Below are 11,510 nucleotides of genomic sequence, written 5' to 3' on the forward strand. Positions count from 1 at the left end.
GGTCTCGACCCGAAACGTCGCCTATTCCTTCGCTCCACATAGATGCTGCCTCACCCACTGAGTTTCTCCAGCATTTTTGTCTACCTTCGATTTTTCCAGCATCTGCAGTTCCTTCTTAAACTAATGAGCTATCTGATTGATTGTTTAAAAATAAATAACCAGGAAGGTTGATGAGGGCAAAGCCATGGAGCTTTGGACTGGAGGCCAGTGACTAGTGGTATGCCTCAGGGGTTGGGGCTGGGGAAAGATTTAATAGGAACCTGAGGGTCAACTTTGTTACACAGTGGGTGGTGAATGTATGGAACAAGCTGCCAGATGAGGTAGTTGAGACAGGTGCTATAACAACCTTTAAAAGTCATTTGGACGTACATGTATAGGAAAGGTTTAGAGGGATATGGGCCAAATGCGGGCAGGTGAGACTGGTGTAGATGGGACATGTTGGTCAGCTTGGGCAAGTTGGGATGAAAGGCCTATTTCAGTGCTGGATGGCTCTATGAGTTTAGAACAATGACATTCTTACTTGCTGTAGCTGAACGGGCCCATCAACATGATAACAGATACATTTTGTAATGATCAATAATAAATGTAATTAATAACCATAATACGACATAGCATTGATAGAGGCAAAACTAAACTCTTTAGAGCAACCAAAGACACAGACAACAGAGGATCACAGTCGCTGGGGTGATTGTTGTGCAGTGTTTAAGAGCCTGATGGTTGTTGGGAAGATACATAAAACTGCTGGAGAAACTCAGCGGGTGCAGCAGCATCTATGGAGTGAAGGAAATAGGCAACGTTTCGGGCCGAAACTCTTCTTCAGGTTGTTGGGAAGAAGCTGTTCCTGAACCTGGAGGTCACGGTTTTCAGGCTCCTGTACCTTCTTTCCCATGGTAGCAGCGAGATGAGAGCGTGGCCAGGGTGGTGTGGGTCTCTGACGATGCTGGCTGCCTGTTTGAGGCAGCAACTCCTGTAGATCCCTTCGATGGTGGGGAGGTCAGTACCAGTACTGTGATGGACCGGGCAGTGTCCACCACTCTCTGTGTGTGAGAAGGAACTGCAAACATTGGTTTACACCGAAGATAGACACAAAATGCTGGAGTAACTCAGCGGGTCAGGCTGCATCTCTGGGGAAAAGGAATCTGTGACATTTCGGGTTGAGATCCTTCGACAGTCTCGACCTGCCTCGCCACCTCCAGGGCCTGTCCCACTTTCATGACCTAATTCCCCACCTTTTTTACTCGTGGACATTTTCCATCAGGCTAGGAAAACGCCCCAACCTACTTGATGCCACGAGTACCTACGACTAGCATCACGGCCTGCCTAGGACCTACCTACGACCTCCTACGACCTAGCTACGGACTTCCTACGATCTCGTGATGACCATGCTGTGAGTATGAGTCAAGGGCAAACTCGGCAGAGGTCGTGAAATACCAAATTGCTTAATTCACGACCTCTGCCGAGTTTGCCCTTGACTCATACTCGCAGCATGGTTGTCACGAGATCATAGGTTGGTCGTAGCAGGCCATGATGCGAGTCGTATGCACTCGTGGCATCAAGTAGGTCGGGGCGTTTTTTCTAGCCTGATGGAAAATGTCCACGAGTGAAAAATGGTGGTGAATTAGGCAACTTGTGTTAACCACCATTCATTTTTTACACAGAGAATCATTTCTTACACAGAGAGTGGTGAATCTGTGGAATTCTCTGTCCCAGAAGGTAGTTGAGGCCACTGTTCGTTGGCTATATTTAAGAGGGACGTACATGTATAGATGTGGCCCTTGTGGCTAAAGGGATCAGGGGGGTATGGAGATAAGGCAGTGATGGGATACTGAGTTGGATGATCAGCCATGATCATATCGAATGGCGGTGCAGGCTCGAAGGGCCGAATGGCCTCTACTCCTGCACCTATTTTCTATGTTTCTATTCTCTGTGTTCTCCTTCACTCCTGGCCCGTTCGAGTTGCAACCTGCCAGTGTGCTCGCGGCCTGTGGAAGTTGGGTGTAGTGTTGGTCTTCACTGCCAGCTGCTGCCTGGGCTGCCGAGTAATTCACGGCTTTGTCCGCCACTGTATGCTACTACGCGTTGATGTGTGTGTGGGGAGATGTTGCCTCTCTGCGTGTACTCACTGTGTATCTCTGGGGCTCAGGAGTCAGAATGGTCTCGCTGGATTCAGATCCCACTGTGCTCTGCGGCCCTCTGGCCAAGCAGAAGATTTGTACGGAAGCCCCAACTCCTGGTGCCCTCCAGCAGCACCTCTTCTACGGCGAATACGACCCCTTCAAGTACGCACCCATCTTCGAGAGCGATTTCATACAGGTAAACGAGGCGCTAATTACTACATTAGTATCAGTATATATTTTATTCCGGACATGTAATGCAAAAAAAAAGTTTTAAAACAAAGCAAAATAACAATACAATAATATTAAATGAACAATAAATCTGTACACGACACATTGAATAACTATTTAATCTTACATGTTCGAAAATGAATAGACAATAGACAATAGGTGCAGGAGTAGGCCATTCGGCCCTTCGAGCCAGCACCGCCATTCAATGTGATCATGGCTAATCATCCCCAATCAGTACCCCGTTCCTGCCTTCTCCCCATATCCCCCGACTCCGCTATCTTTAAGAGCCCTATCTAGCTCTCTCTTGAAAGCATCCAGAGAACCGGCCTCCACCGCCCTCTGAGGCAGAGAATTCCACAGACTCACCACTCTCTGTGAGAAAAAGTGTTTCCTCATCTCCGTTCTAAATGGTTTACTCCTTATTCTTAAACTGTGTGACCCCTGGTTCTAGACTCCCCCAACATGGGAAAAATTTCCCTGCATCTAGTCTGGTCCAATCCCCTTAGGAGTTTTATATGTTTCTATAGGATGCCCTCTCATCCTTCAGATTCTTCTGTTAGCCCTAAGAGCTAAATCGAACTCTCTCTTGGAAAAAATCCAGTGAATTGGCCTCCACTGCCATATGTGACAGAGATTGTTGTGTTTGGGGGTTTGGGGTTGTTGAGTTTACTATTGGTGTTGACTGTTCTCTATCTCCGGCAGGTGACAAAGAAGGGGGAGGTGCTGAGCATTCATAACCAGGTGACTGTGGTGACAATGGGGGTGACATCCACAAGCCCAAACTTCTCCCTCCCCAACGTCATGCTGCTTGCCCGCCCATTGGACTCCTTCTCGGAGATTACGTGTAGCTGCAAGGTGTCGACTGACCGATGTCCCATGGAGCTCACCAGGTGAGGAGACGGCACGCAAGGCCACCGAGGCACGGCCAGGTCAGGCCAGGCCAGGCCAGGTTAGACCATGTCAGGTCAGGTTAGACCAGGCCAGGTTAGACCAGGTAAGGTTAGACCAGGTTAGACCATGTCAGGCCAGGTTAGACTAGGTCAGGTCAGGCCAGGCCCGGTTAGACCATGTCAGGTCAGGTTAGACTAGGTCAGGTCAGGCCAGGCCCGGTTAGACCATGTCAGGTCAGGTTAGACTAGGTCAGGTCAGGTTAGACCAGGTCAGGTTAGACCATGTCAGGCCAGGTTAGACCAGGTCAGGTCAGGTTAGACCAGGTCAGGTTAGACCAAGCCAGGCCAGGTTAGGCCAGGTTAGACCAGGTCAGGCCAGGCCAGGTTAGACAATGTCAGGTCAGGTTAGACTAGGTCAGGTCAGGCTAGGTCAGGTTAGACCAGGTCAGGTTAGACCAGGTCAGGTTAGACCAGGCCAGGCCAGGTTAGACCAGGTCAGGCCAGGCCAGGCCAGGTTAGACCATGTCAGGTCAGGTTAGACCAGGCCAGGTTAGACCAGGTAAGGTTAGACCAGGTTAGACCATGTCAGGCCAGGTTAGACTAGGTCAGGTCAGGCCAGGCCCGGTTAGACCATGTCAGGTCAGGTTAGACTAGGTCAGGTCAGGCCAGGCCCGGTTAGACCATGTCAGGTCAGGTTAGACCAGGTCAGGTCAGGTTAGACCAGGTCAGGTTAGACCATGTCAGGCCAGGTTAGACCAGGTCAGGTCAGGTTAGACCAGGTCAGGTTAGACCAAGCCAGGCCAGGTTAGGCCAGGTTAGACCAGGTCAGGCCAGGTTAGGTCAGGTCAGGTTAGACCAGGCCAGGCCAGGGAAGGCCAGGTCAGGTCAGGTTAGACCAGGTTAGACCAGGCCAGGCCAGGTTAGACCAGGTCAGGTTAGGTCAGGTTAGACCAGGCCAGGCCAGGTTAGACCAGGTTAGACCAGGTCAGGTTAGACCAGGTCAGGGAAGGCCAGGTCAGGTCAGATCAGGTCAGGTTAGACCAGGTTAGACCAGGTTAGACCAGGCCAGGCCAGGTTACACCAAACGTAATGATACGTGCACAAGCATGGTGAGGTACAGCTACAATGACCATCACAGGCACATGGACACAGATACCTGCAGAAACATGATGTGTGCGTGTGGTGTGTGTGTGTGTGTGACACGTGTGCGTGATGTGCATGTGACGTGCACATGAGGTGTGAGGTCTGACATGTGCGAGGTGTGACGTGCATGTGACATGTGTGTGCGATGTGGCGTGTGTGTGCGATGTGGCGTGTGCGTGTGATGTGACATGTGTGTGTGTGATGTACCATGTGTGTGTGATGTGACATGCACATGAGGTGTGACATGTGCGAGGTGTGACGTGTGTGTGACGTGCATGTGACATGTGCGTGTGATGTGTGGCGTGCGAGGTGTGCAAGTGCCGTGTGCGTGTGACACGTTCCTAGTACACACTAGGAATAATTCACAGAAGCAAATCAACCTACAAACCTGCACGCCTTTGGAGTGCGGTAGGAAACCGGAGCACCCGGAGAAAACCCACACAGGTCACGGGGAGAAGGTGCAAACTCCGTACAGACAGCACCCGTAGTCGGGATCGAACCCGGGTCTCCGGCGCTGTGAGGCAGCGACTCTACCGCTGTAGAGGTTTGTTAGAGCATTCGGTGACGAGCCGAATCTCCGTAAACTTCGTGGACATTAGAGTGCTGTCATACCTCCATCAATGTGCCCAGGACAGTTATCCGAATTGTTAACCCCAGGAACTTGAGGCTGTGAACTCTCTCCACTGCCCACCCCACAGTGACAACTGCCCCCTTGGTCATCCACCTCCCCTGATGCCAACAATCATTGAAGTGATAGGAGCAGAATTAGGCCATTCAGCCCATCAAGTTGACCCTCAGGCACACCACTACTCACTGGCCTCCAGCCCACATGTCCAGTTTGCTGACCACTCCAGCATCTGCAGTTCCATGTGTCTGTCCCCAGTACAGGATCAGGTTATCTACCTGTCCCCTATCAAAGGTCACAAGGTTAGAACAGTATTAGGCCATTCGGCCCATCAACTACAATCCGCCATTCAATCAGGGCCGATCTATCTCTCCCTCTCAACCCAATTCTCCTGCCTTCTCTCCCCCCACAACCCCTGACACCCGCACTAATCAATGAATCCATTCGTGGTCTTGTTGGTGTTGAGTGAGAGTTGGTTGTTGGGATGGTGTCCCCCGCAACCAGGTGCTCCATCCCATCTCCCTCCCACCACGCTGACCCTTGCAGTGGTTGGAGCGTTTAGTCTTTCCCCTGACTTAACTCCGGCCAGCTGCAGTTGTGCAAGTCAACCACTTGGTGGCAGCAACGAACTGTTACAGGACTTCATGCTTTAAGAAGTGGCCAGACTGGAAAGTGCTTACAAAATGCTGGTGTAACTCTAGCGGGACAGGCAGCAACTCTGGAGAGAGGGAATGGGTGACCTTTTGACATTTTGACATTTCCCTGCTGTTATTAGACTCTTAAACCTCACTTATGCTAGGGATATATCACTGATCCTCCAACCTACCCTGTTGCAGCACTTGCACTTTTTTTTAAAATCTGCACTTTCTCCGTAGCTGCAACACTATATTCTGCACACTTGTGTATATTCTTTGTTGCACTGCCTGATAGAGTCATGGAGCACTGGGCTGGGCGCCATCAAGTTCAAGTTCAAGTGAGTTTATTGTCATGTGCCCCTGTATAGGACAATGAAATTCTTGCTTTGCTTCAGCACAACAGAACATAGTAGGCATTGACTACAAAACAGATCAGTGTGTCCATATACCATAATATAAATATATACACACATGAATAAATAAACTGATAACGTGCAAATAACAGATAATGGGCTATAAATGTTCAGAGTTTTGTCCGAGCCAGGTTTAATGGCCTGATGGCTGTGGGGAAGTAGCTATTCCTGAACCTGGATGTTGCAGTCTTCAGGCTCCTGTACCTTCTACCTGAAGGTAGCAGGGAGATGAGTGAGTGGCCAGGATGGTGTGTGGGTCTTTGATGATACTTCCAGCCTTGAGTGAAAGTCCATTTTATAACCATATAACCATATAACAATTATAGCATGGAAATAGTAATTTTGAGTACAGGTTGTTTGTGAACTAACCGCCCCCCCCCCCCCCCCCCCCCCCCCCGGTTTCTCTGCCAGGCTCTTCCCCCTGAGCTTTGTCAACATCTCCATCCACGACGTCTACAACCGGCGGCTGAGGTTGAAGCTGGCCAATGGCCGGGCCTTCTACCTCCAGCTCTACATCCACCCAGAGTGCGAGAACGAGGTGTTTGAGCGCTGGATGAAGCTGGTGAACTTGCTCCGCACTAGCCCTGAGGAGGTGTACGGATACGATGCCGTGACGCCCGAGATCGAGTGCATCCTGGAGCAGGCCAGCGCAGAGACCTCGGCTACTGAGCTCTCCGAGTGGCAACTGGAACCCCCTGAGATGTCGCCGGTAGGTCCACGTCCTTCTGCCCTTTGGCAGCCCACACGGGGAGATTGGGATGAAGGGGCGGTTGGGGAGAGTAGAACCACCACTGGCAGTACATGCTTGGACACCCTGGGGCTCCCTCCCCTCTCACTTTCTGCTGCTTCTTCCAGTTGGTCATTGCTTTGACCACTCCTCGGTCCACCTCCCCCTCCTCTTCCCGTCGCTCCGTCCACTAGCGACCTCTCGTTGTATCACATGAACCTTCGAAGAAAAGTCCACATTAGTGCAAGAGGTCATAAGGTCATAAGTGTAAGGAGTAGAATTAGGCCATTCGGCCCATCATGTCTACTCTACCATTCAATCATGGCTGGTCTATCTCTCCCTCCTACCCCCATTCTCCTGCCTTCTCCCCATAACCCCTGACACCCGTACTAATCAAGAATCTATCTATCTCTGCCTTAAAAATATCCACTCTCGGCCTCCACAGCCGTCTGTGGCAAAGAATTCCACAGATTCACCACCCTCTGACTAAAGAAATTCCTCCTCATCTCCTTCCTAAAGGTACATCCTTTAATTCTGAGGCTGTGCCCTCTGCTCCTGGACTCTCCCAAAGGTGGTCCGTTACGTTCCGTGTCGAGGTAGGATTAGGGTTCTGCGGGACGGTTCGAGAACCTGATGTTTGTAGGAAAGTGCAGGAAGGAACTGCAGATCCTGGTTTAAACCGAAGATAGACATAAAAAGCTGGAGTCAGTAACTCAGTGAGACAGGCAGCACCTCTGTAGAGAAAGAATGGGTCGAGACGTCTGAAGAAGGGTCTGGACCCGAAACGTCACCCATTCCTTCTCACCGGAGATGCTGCCTGTCCCGCTGAGTAACTCCCTCCAGCATTTTTGTGTCTATCTCCGGTAATGGGGAAGTGGGTTGTCCCTGAAGATGGTGCGGTTCCTACAACATGTGGACTAACTTTCCTCTCCCCCCTCTTCCTCCCCCTGTCCCCGGCCCCGTGTGATATCGGGGCAACGCCGACCCCAGGGCATGAGGGAGTTCTACGAGGCCAGCCGGGCAAGCAGCAAGAAGAGTGAGAAGAGCGACAAGAGCAAGAAGGCCAAGCCGGGCGAGAAGGGGGACAGGACGGAGAAGGCCGACAAGCCGGAAGACTGCAGCGAGAGGACCCAGAGCCGGAGGAGCAAGAAGAGCGCTTCCAGCAAAGCGGGAGAGAGTGAGGGCGAGACCGAGAGTATTCCCGACTTCACCCAGGAGCATGAGCCCTGGCCCCGCGTCGATCCGTGGGTATCCCCCCCCCCCCCCACCCAGCCCTCCTCTCCCCTCCCCACCCCTCTCCCCTCCCCACCCCTCTCCCCTCCCATCTCCCTCCACCTCATCCCCTCCACCTCATCCCCTCCCCCCTCCCCTCCCTCCCCACCACCCCCTTCCCCCACCCCCTAGCCTCCCTCCCCACCTCCCCTCCCCCACAACCACTCCCTCCTCTCCCCTCCGCGTGCAGCGACGTCGAGTAGAGCGGAGAGCAGAGTGTGAAATGTAGAGATCGTAGGACAGAGCCTAAATCGTAGAGATTACAGCGTAGAACGTAGAGCATGAAACAGGACATAAGCAAGGAGAACGTTGTGCAATAGACAATATATCAATCATTCTTTGTTCACAATGTCACAATGCAAGTTTCAAGAGAGAGCTAGATAGGGCTCTTAAAGATAGCGGAGTCAGGGGATATGGGGGAGAAGGCAGGAACGGGGTACTGATTGGGGATGATCAGCCGTGATCACAATGAATGGCGGTCGGTGCTGGCTCGAAGGGCCGAATGGCCAACTCCTGCACCTGTTGCCTATTGTCTCTCAACCACCATTGACCTTTGCACACCCCCTGTGCGTAGGGGAGAGGGTTTGGGGCCAAAGATGTCCTGGTTTGGTTGCTCCTAGGCCTGGCCAAGCTGGCCATCCGTGAGTCACGGCTCCTGGCGGAAGAGGTCTCTGCCCCGAGCCGGCTGCCTGACCCTTTTCCCGGGGGGTACTAGATAGGGACTACGCCCTGTCCACGGGGGCCCTGGGGGGATTTCCTGGACCGATGAGTACCGCGGGGGGGGGGGGGGGGGGGGGGGGGGGGGGGGTGGAGTGTATCCTTAATAAGGATGGGGAATTAGTTAGTTAAGAATATTTGATTTTTCTTGTACTATGGTGGTGGGTTTTGTTTTGAATTGTTTAGCATTCTAAATAGTATTCTAAATGCTTGAATAAATCTATTTTTGCTTATTTTTTAATAAATGATCTTCGCCCAACAGGCCACAGCCAAAGAAGAAGACTCGAGGTATGGCATTTGATTGAGACTGAGATCACGTTCAGTTTAGTTTAGTTTAGAGATACAGCGCGGAAACGGGCCCTTCGGCCCATCGGGTCCGCGCCGACCAGCGATCCCCGCAACTCAACACACACTAGGGACAATTTTTACATTTACCAAGCCAATTTACCTGCATACCTGTGTGTCTTTGGAGTGTGGGAGGAAATCGAAGATCTCGGAGCAAACCCACGCAGGTCACGGGGAGAACGTGCAAACTCCACAACGACAGCACCCGTAGTCGGGATCGAACCCGGGTCTCTGACACTGTAAGGCAGCAACTCGAACCAGCGATTATTCCGTACACCAGCACCATCCTACACACTAGAGATAATATACAATTCGCAGATCTACAAACGTGGACGTCTTTGGAGTGCGGGAGGAAACCGGAGCACCCGGAGAAAACCCAGGCAGGTCACGGGGAGAACGTGTAAACTCCGTACAGACAGCACCCGTAGCCGGGATCGAACCCGGATCTCTGACACTGTGTGGCAGCAGCTCTACCGCTGTGCCACCGTGCCGCTACTCTATTTAGATTAATAATGGTGTTGAAACCAGTTTTACCCATTAACACTAGACTGGTGGAGTTGCTCAGAAACAGAATCAGACTTTATTCGCCAAGTGTATGTTTTGCAACATATACGAGGAATTTCATAGGCCAGGTCTGATGCCTCATAGCACCAGAGACACTGACTGTGTGGAGTTTGCACGTTCTCCCCGTGACCTCGTGGGTTTCCTCTGGGTGGGCCGGTTTCCTCCCACATCTGAAGGTTATGCGGGTTTGGAGTTTAATTGTCTGCTGTAAATGCATCCTAGTGTGTAAGGAGTGGGTGGGAAAGTGGGATAGCATAGAACTTGAGTGCCCGATGGTCGGCCTAGAATTGGTGGGCAAAATGGCCTTCTTCCATGCTGTATTTCTAAGCTAAATCAAACAAGACAGCGAACCATTTTATGCCACCAATGAAGGTCTGGAAAATCTTCTGATACTTGAGCAAATTTCTTTGTGTTTCTTCACAGGGCCAATCGGTTTCAACTTCTTCAAGGGAGAGAAGGGGGAGAAGGGAGAGAAGGGGGAGAAGGGTGAGGTGGTAGAGAAGGGTTCCAAAGAGAAGTTGCCACAGGAAGAACCACGCCGGGCAAAATCAGTGACACGTCATACTCTAGAATTCGAGGACGAGGGGGAGGAGATAGAGGAGCGGAAGGAGGAGAAGGAGAAAGGCAACAAGAAGAGATCAGATGCTAGCAAGAGCAGGATGAAGGATAAATCGAAGGTCAAAGAGGAGAAAGGCGAGAGAGAAAAGAAGAAGCAGAAAGACAAGGAGGACAAGGAGAGGGAGAAAGGGGAAAAACAGAAGGAAAAGGAGAGGCAGTCGAAGGAGAAGCTGGAGAAGCTGGAGAAGAGGCGCCTGGAGAGGGACGATAAGGCACAGAAAGAGAAGGACAAGGGGGGGCAAGTAGTCAAGGACAAGGAGACGAGGCAGCGGGAAAAGGAGGAGAAGCAGCGGGAGAAGGAGGTGAAGATGAAGGAGAAGGAAGAGAAGAAGCAACAAGAACAGGAAGAGCGGAAGCAGAGTGTGGTGGCAGACAAGAAGGACAAGGAGAAGAAAGAGAAGAGGCCACGCGATAAGGAGGAGAAGGAGAAGAAGTCGAAGAGCAAAATCGATAAAGAGAAAGATATGAATGGATCAGCGAGGGAAGTGAAGAGTGTGAAAGCAGTTTGAAATCTTTTAACTATTGATACAAGGAAGGTGGATTTGATGCAGAAACATAGCAGAGAAGGCAGGGGTTTAAACCTATCAAAAAAAACTGATCTAAAGCATCCCATGAGCTGGGAATAAAGTGCTTTCTTGCAATTTATTTTGGTTTTGACAAAGGTTAGAAGCCAAACATCCCAGTCTGGCACAGTCAATGTGTACGCATCCTTTGGGTCCCTTTGTCTTAAGTACCATGTGTGTGTTGATTGTGTTCGGAGTAGCTCTCTTGAATTAAGTCCCAGTGCATCTTGTTCCAACATCGTTATTTATCTCTCTTGTGGTGGTATCGTTTTGTGGTGACCCTTGTTTTGGAAGCATTTGGATTGAAAACTTTAGATTAAAGTTTTTAATATCTTACCAATCTCACTGCTTGCTCTTCGCGATTGCATCAATGACGACTCGGGTGCAGTCTCAGTGTAGTCTACCTCCTTACACTCCTATACTTAGTTTGTGCCTAATGTATGATAGTCGTCAAGGTTCAAGGTTCAAGTGAGTTTATTGTCATGTGTCCCTGATAATGAAATTCTTGCTTTGCTTCAGCACAACAGAACATAGTAGGCAATGAATTGTACACACAAAAAAAAATATGTCCCTGTATTGGTACACAAGACAAAAGCAGCATTGAATCATCATATTATCAGCCTAACTATGTTGAAAGGCCCTTCAGCCCAACT

The 11,510-nt window shown here is 50.7% G+C and overlaps 2 protein-coding genes across 2 annotated transcripts; both read left to right on the forward strand.

The window, feature by feature from the left end:
• Positions 1-2,151: 2,151 nt before the first annotated feature.
• Positions 2,152-6,972, forward strand: fam71e1 (family with sequence similarity 71 member E1). Its single transcript, XM_033013118.1, has 4 exons — positions 2,152-2,313; positions 3,048-3,235; positions 6,463-6,760; positions 6,907-6,972. The coding sequence occupies exons 1-4, from the start codon at positions 2,152-2,154 to the stop codon at positions 6,970-6,972; spliced, it is 714 nt and encodes a 237-aa protein (XP_032869009.1).
• A 733-nt stretch (positions 6,973-7,705) lies between these two features.
• Positions 7,706-11,191, forward strand: LOC116966901 (DNA ligase 1-like). The gene is made up of 3 exons (XM_033013268.1): positions 7,706-8,022; positions 9,030-9,055; positions 10,100-11,191. Exons 1-3 carry the CDS (start codon positions 7,772-7,774, stop codon positions 10,801-10,803), a joined length of 981 nt encoding a protein of 326 aa, XP_032869159.1. The 5' UTR covers positions 7,706-7,771; the 3' UTR covers positions 10,804-11,191.
• The last annotated feature ends 319 nt before the right edge of the window (positions 11,192-11,510 follow it).

Source organism: Amblyraja radiata, chromosome 38 (genome assembly GCF_010909765.2).
Source record: "Amblyraja radiata isolate CabotCenter1 chromosome 38, sAmbRad1.1.pri, whole genome shotgun sequence".
In the NCBI taxonomy this organism is placed as follows: domain Eukaryota; kingdom Metazoa; phylum Chordata; class Chondrichthyes; order Rajiformes; family Rajidae; genus Amblyraja; species Amblyraja radiata.

What these genes read in the sequence shown, in the direction of transcription:
- fam71e1 (XM_033013118.1), top strand. Translation starts at nt 2,152, where the DNA reads ATGGTCTCGCTGGATTCAGATCCCACTGTGCTCTGCGGCCCTCTGGCC. An exon ending in TGTCCCATGGAGCTCACCAG is followed by an intron (nt 3,236 to 6,462) that starts GTGAGGAGACGG and finishes TTTCTCTGCCAG; the next exon opens with GCTCTTCCCCCTGAGCTTTG. An exon ending in AACCCCCTGAGATGTCGCCG is followed by an intron (nt 6,761 to 6,906) that starts GTAGGTCCACGT and finishes TGCTTCTTCCAG; the next exon opens with TTGGTCATTGCTTTGACCAC.
- LOC116966901 (XM_033013268.1), top strand. Translation starts at nt 7,772, where the DNA reads ATGAGGGAGTTCTACGAGGCCAGCCGGGCAAGCAGCAAGAAGAGTGAG. An exon ending in CCCTGGCCCCGCGTCGATCC is followed by an intron (nt 8,023 to 9,029) that starts GTGGGTATCCCC and finishes TTCGCCCAACAG; the next exon opens with GCCACAGCCAAAGAAGAAGA. An exon ending in GCCAAAGAAGAAGACTCGAG is followed by an intron (nt 9,056 to 10,099) that starts GTATGGCATTTG and finishes GTTTCTTCACAG; the next exon opens with GGCCAATCGGTTTCAACTTC.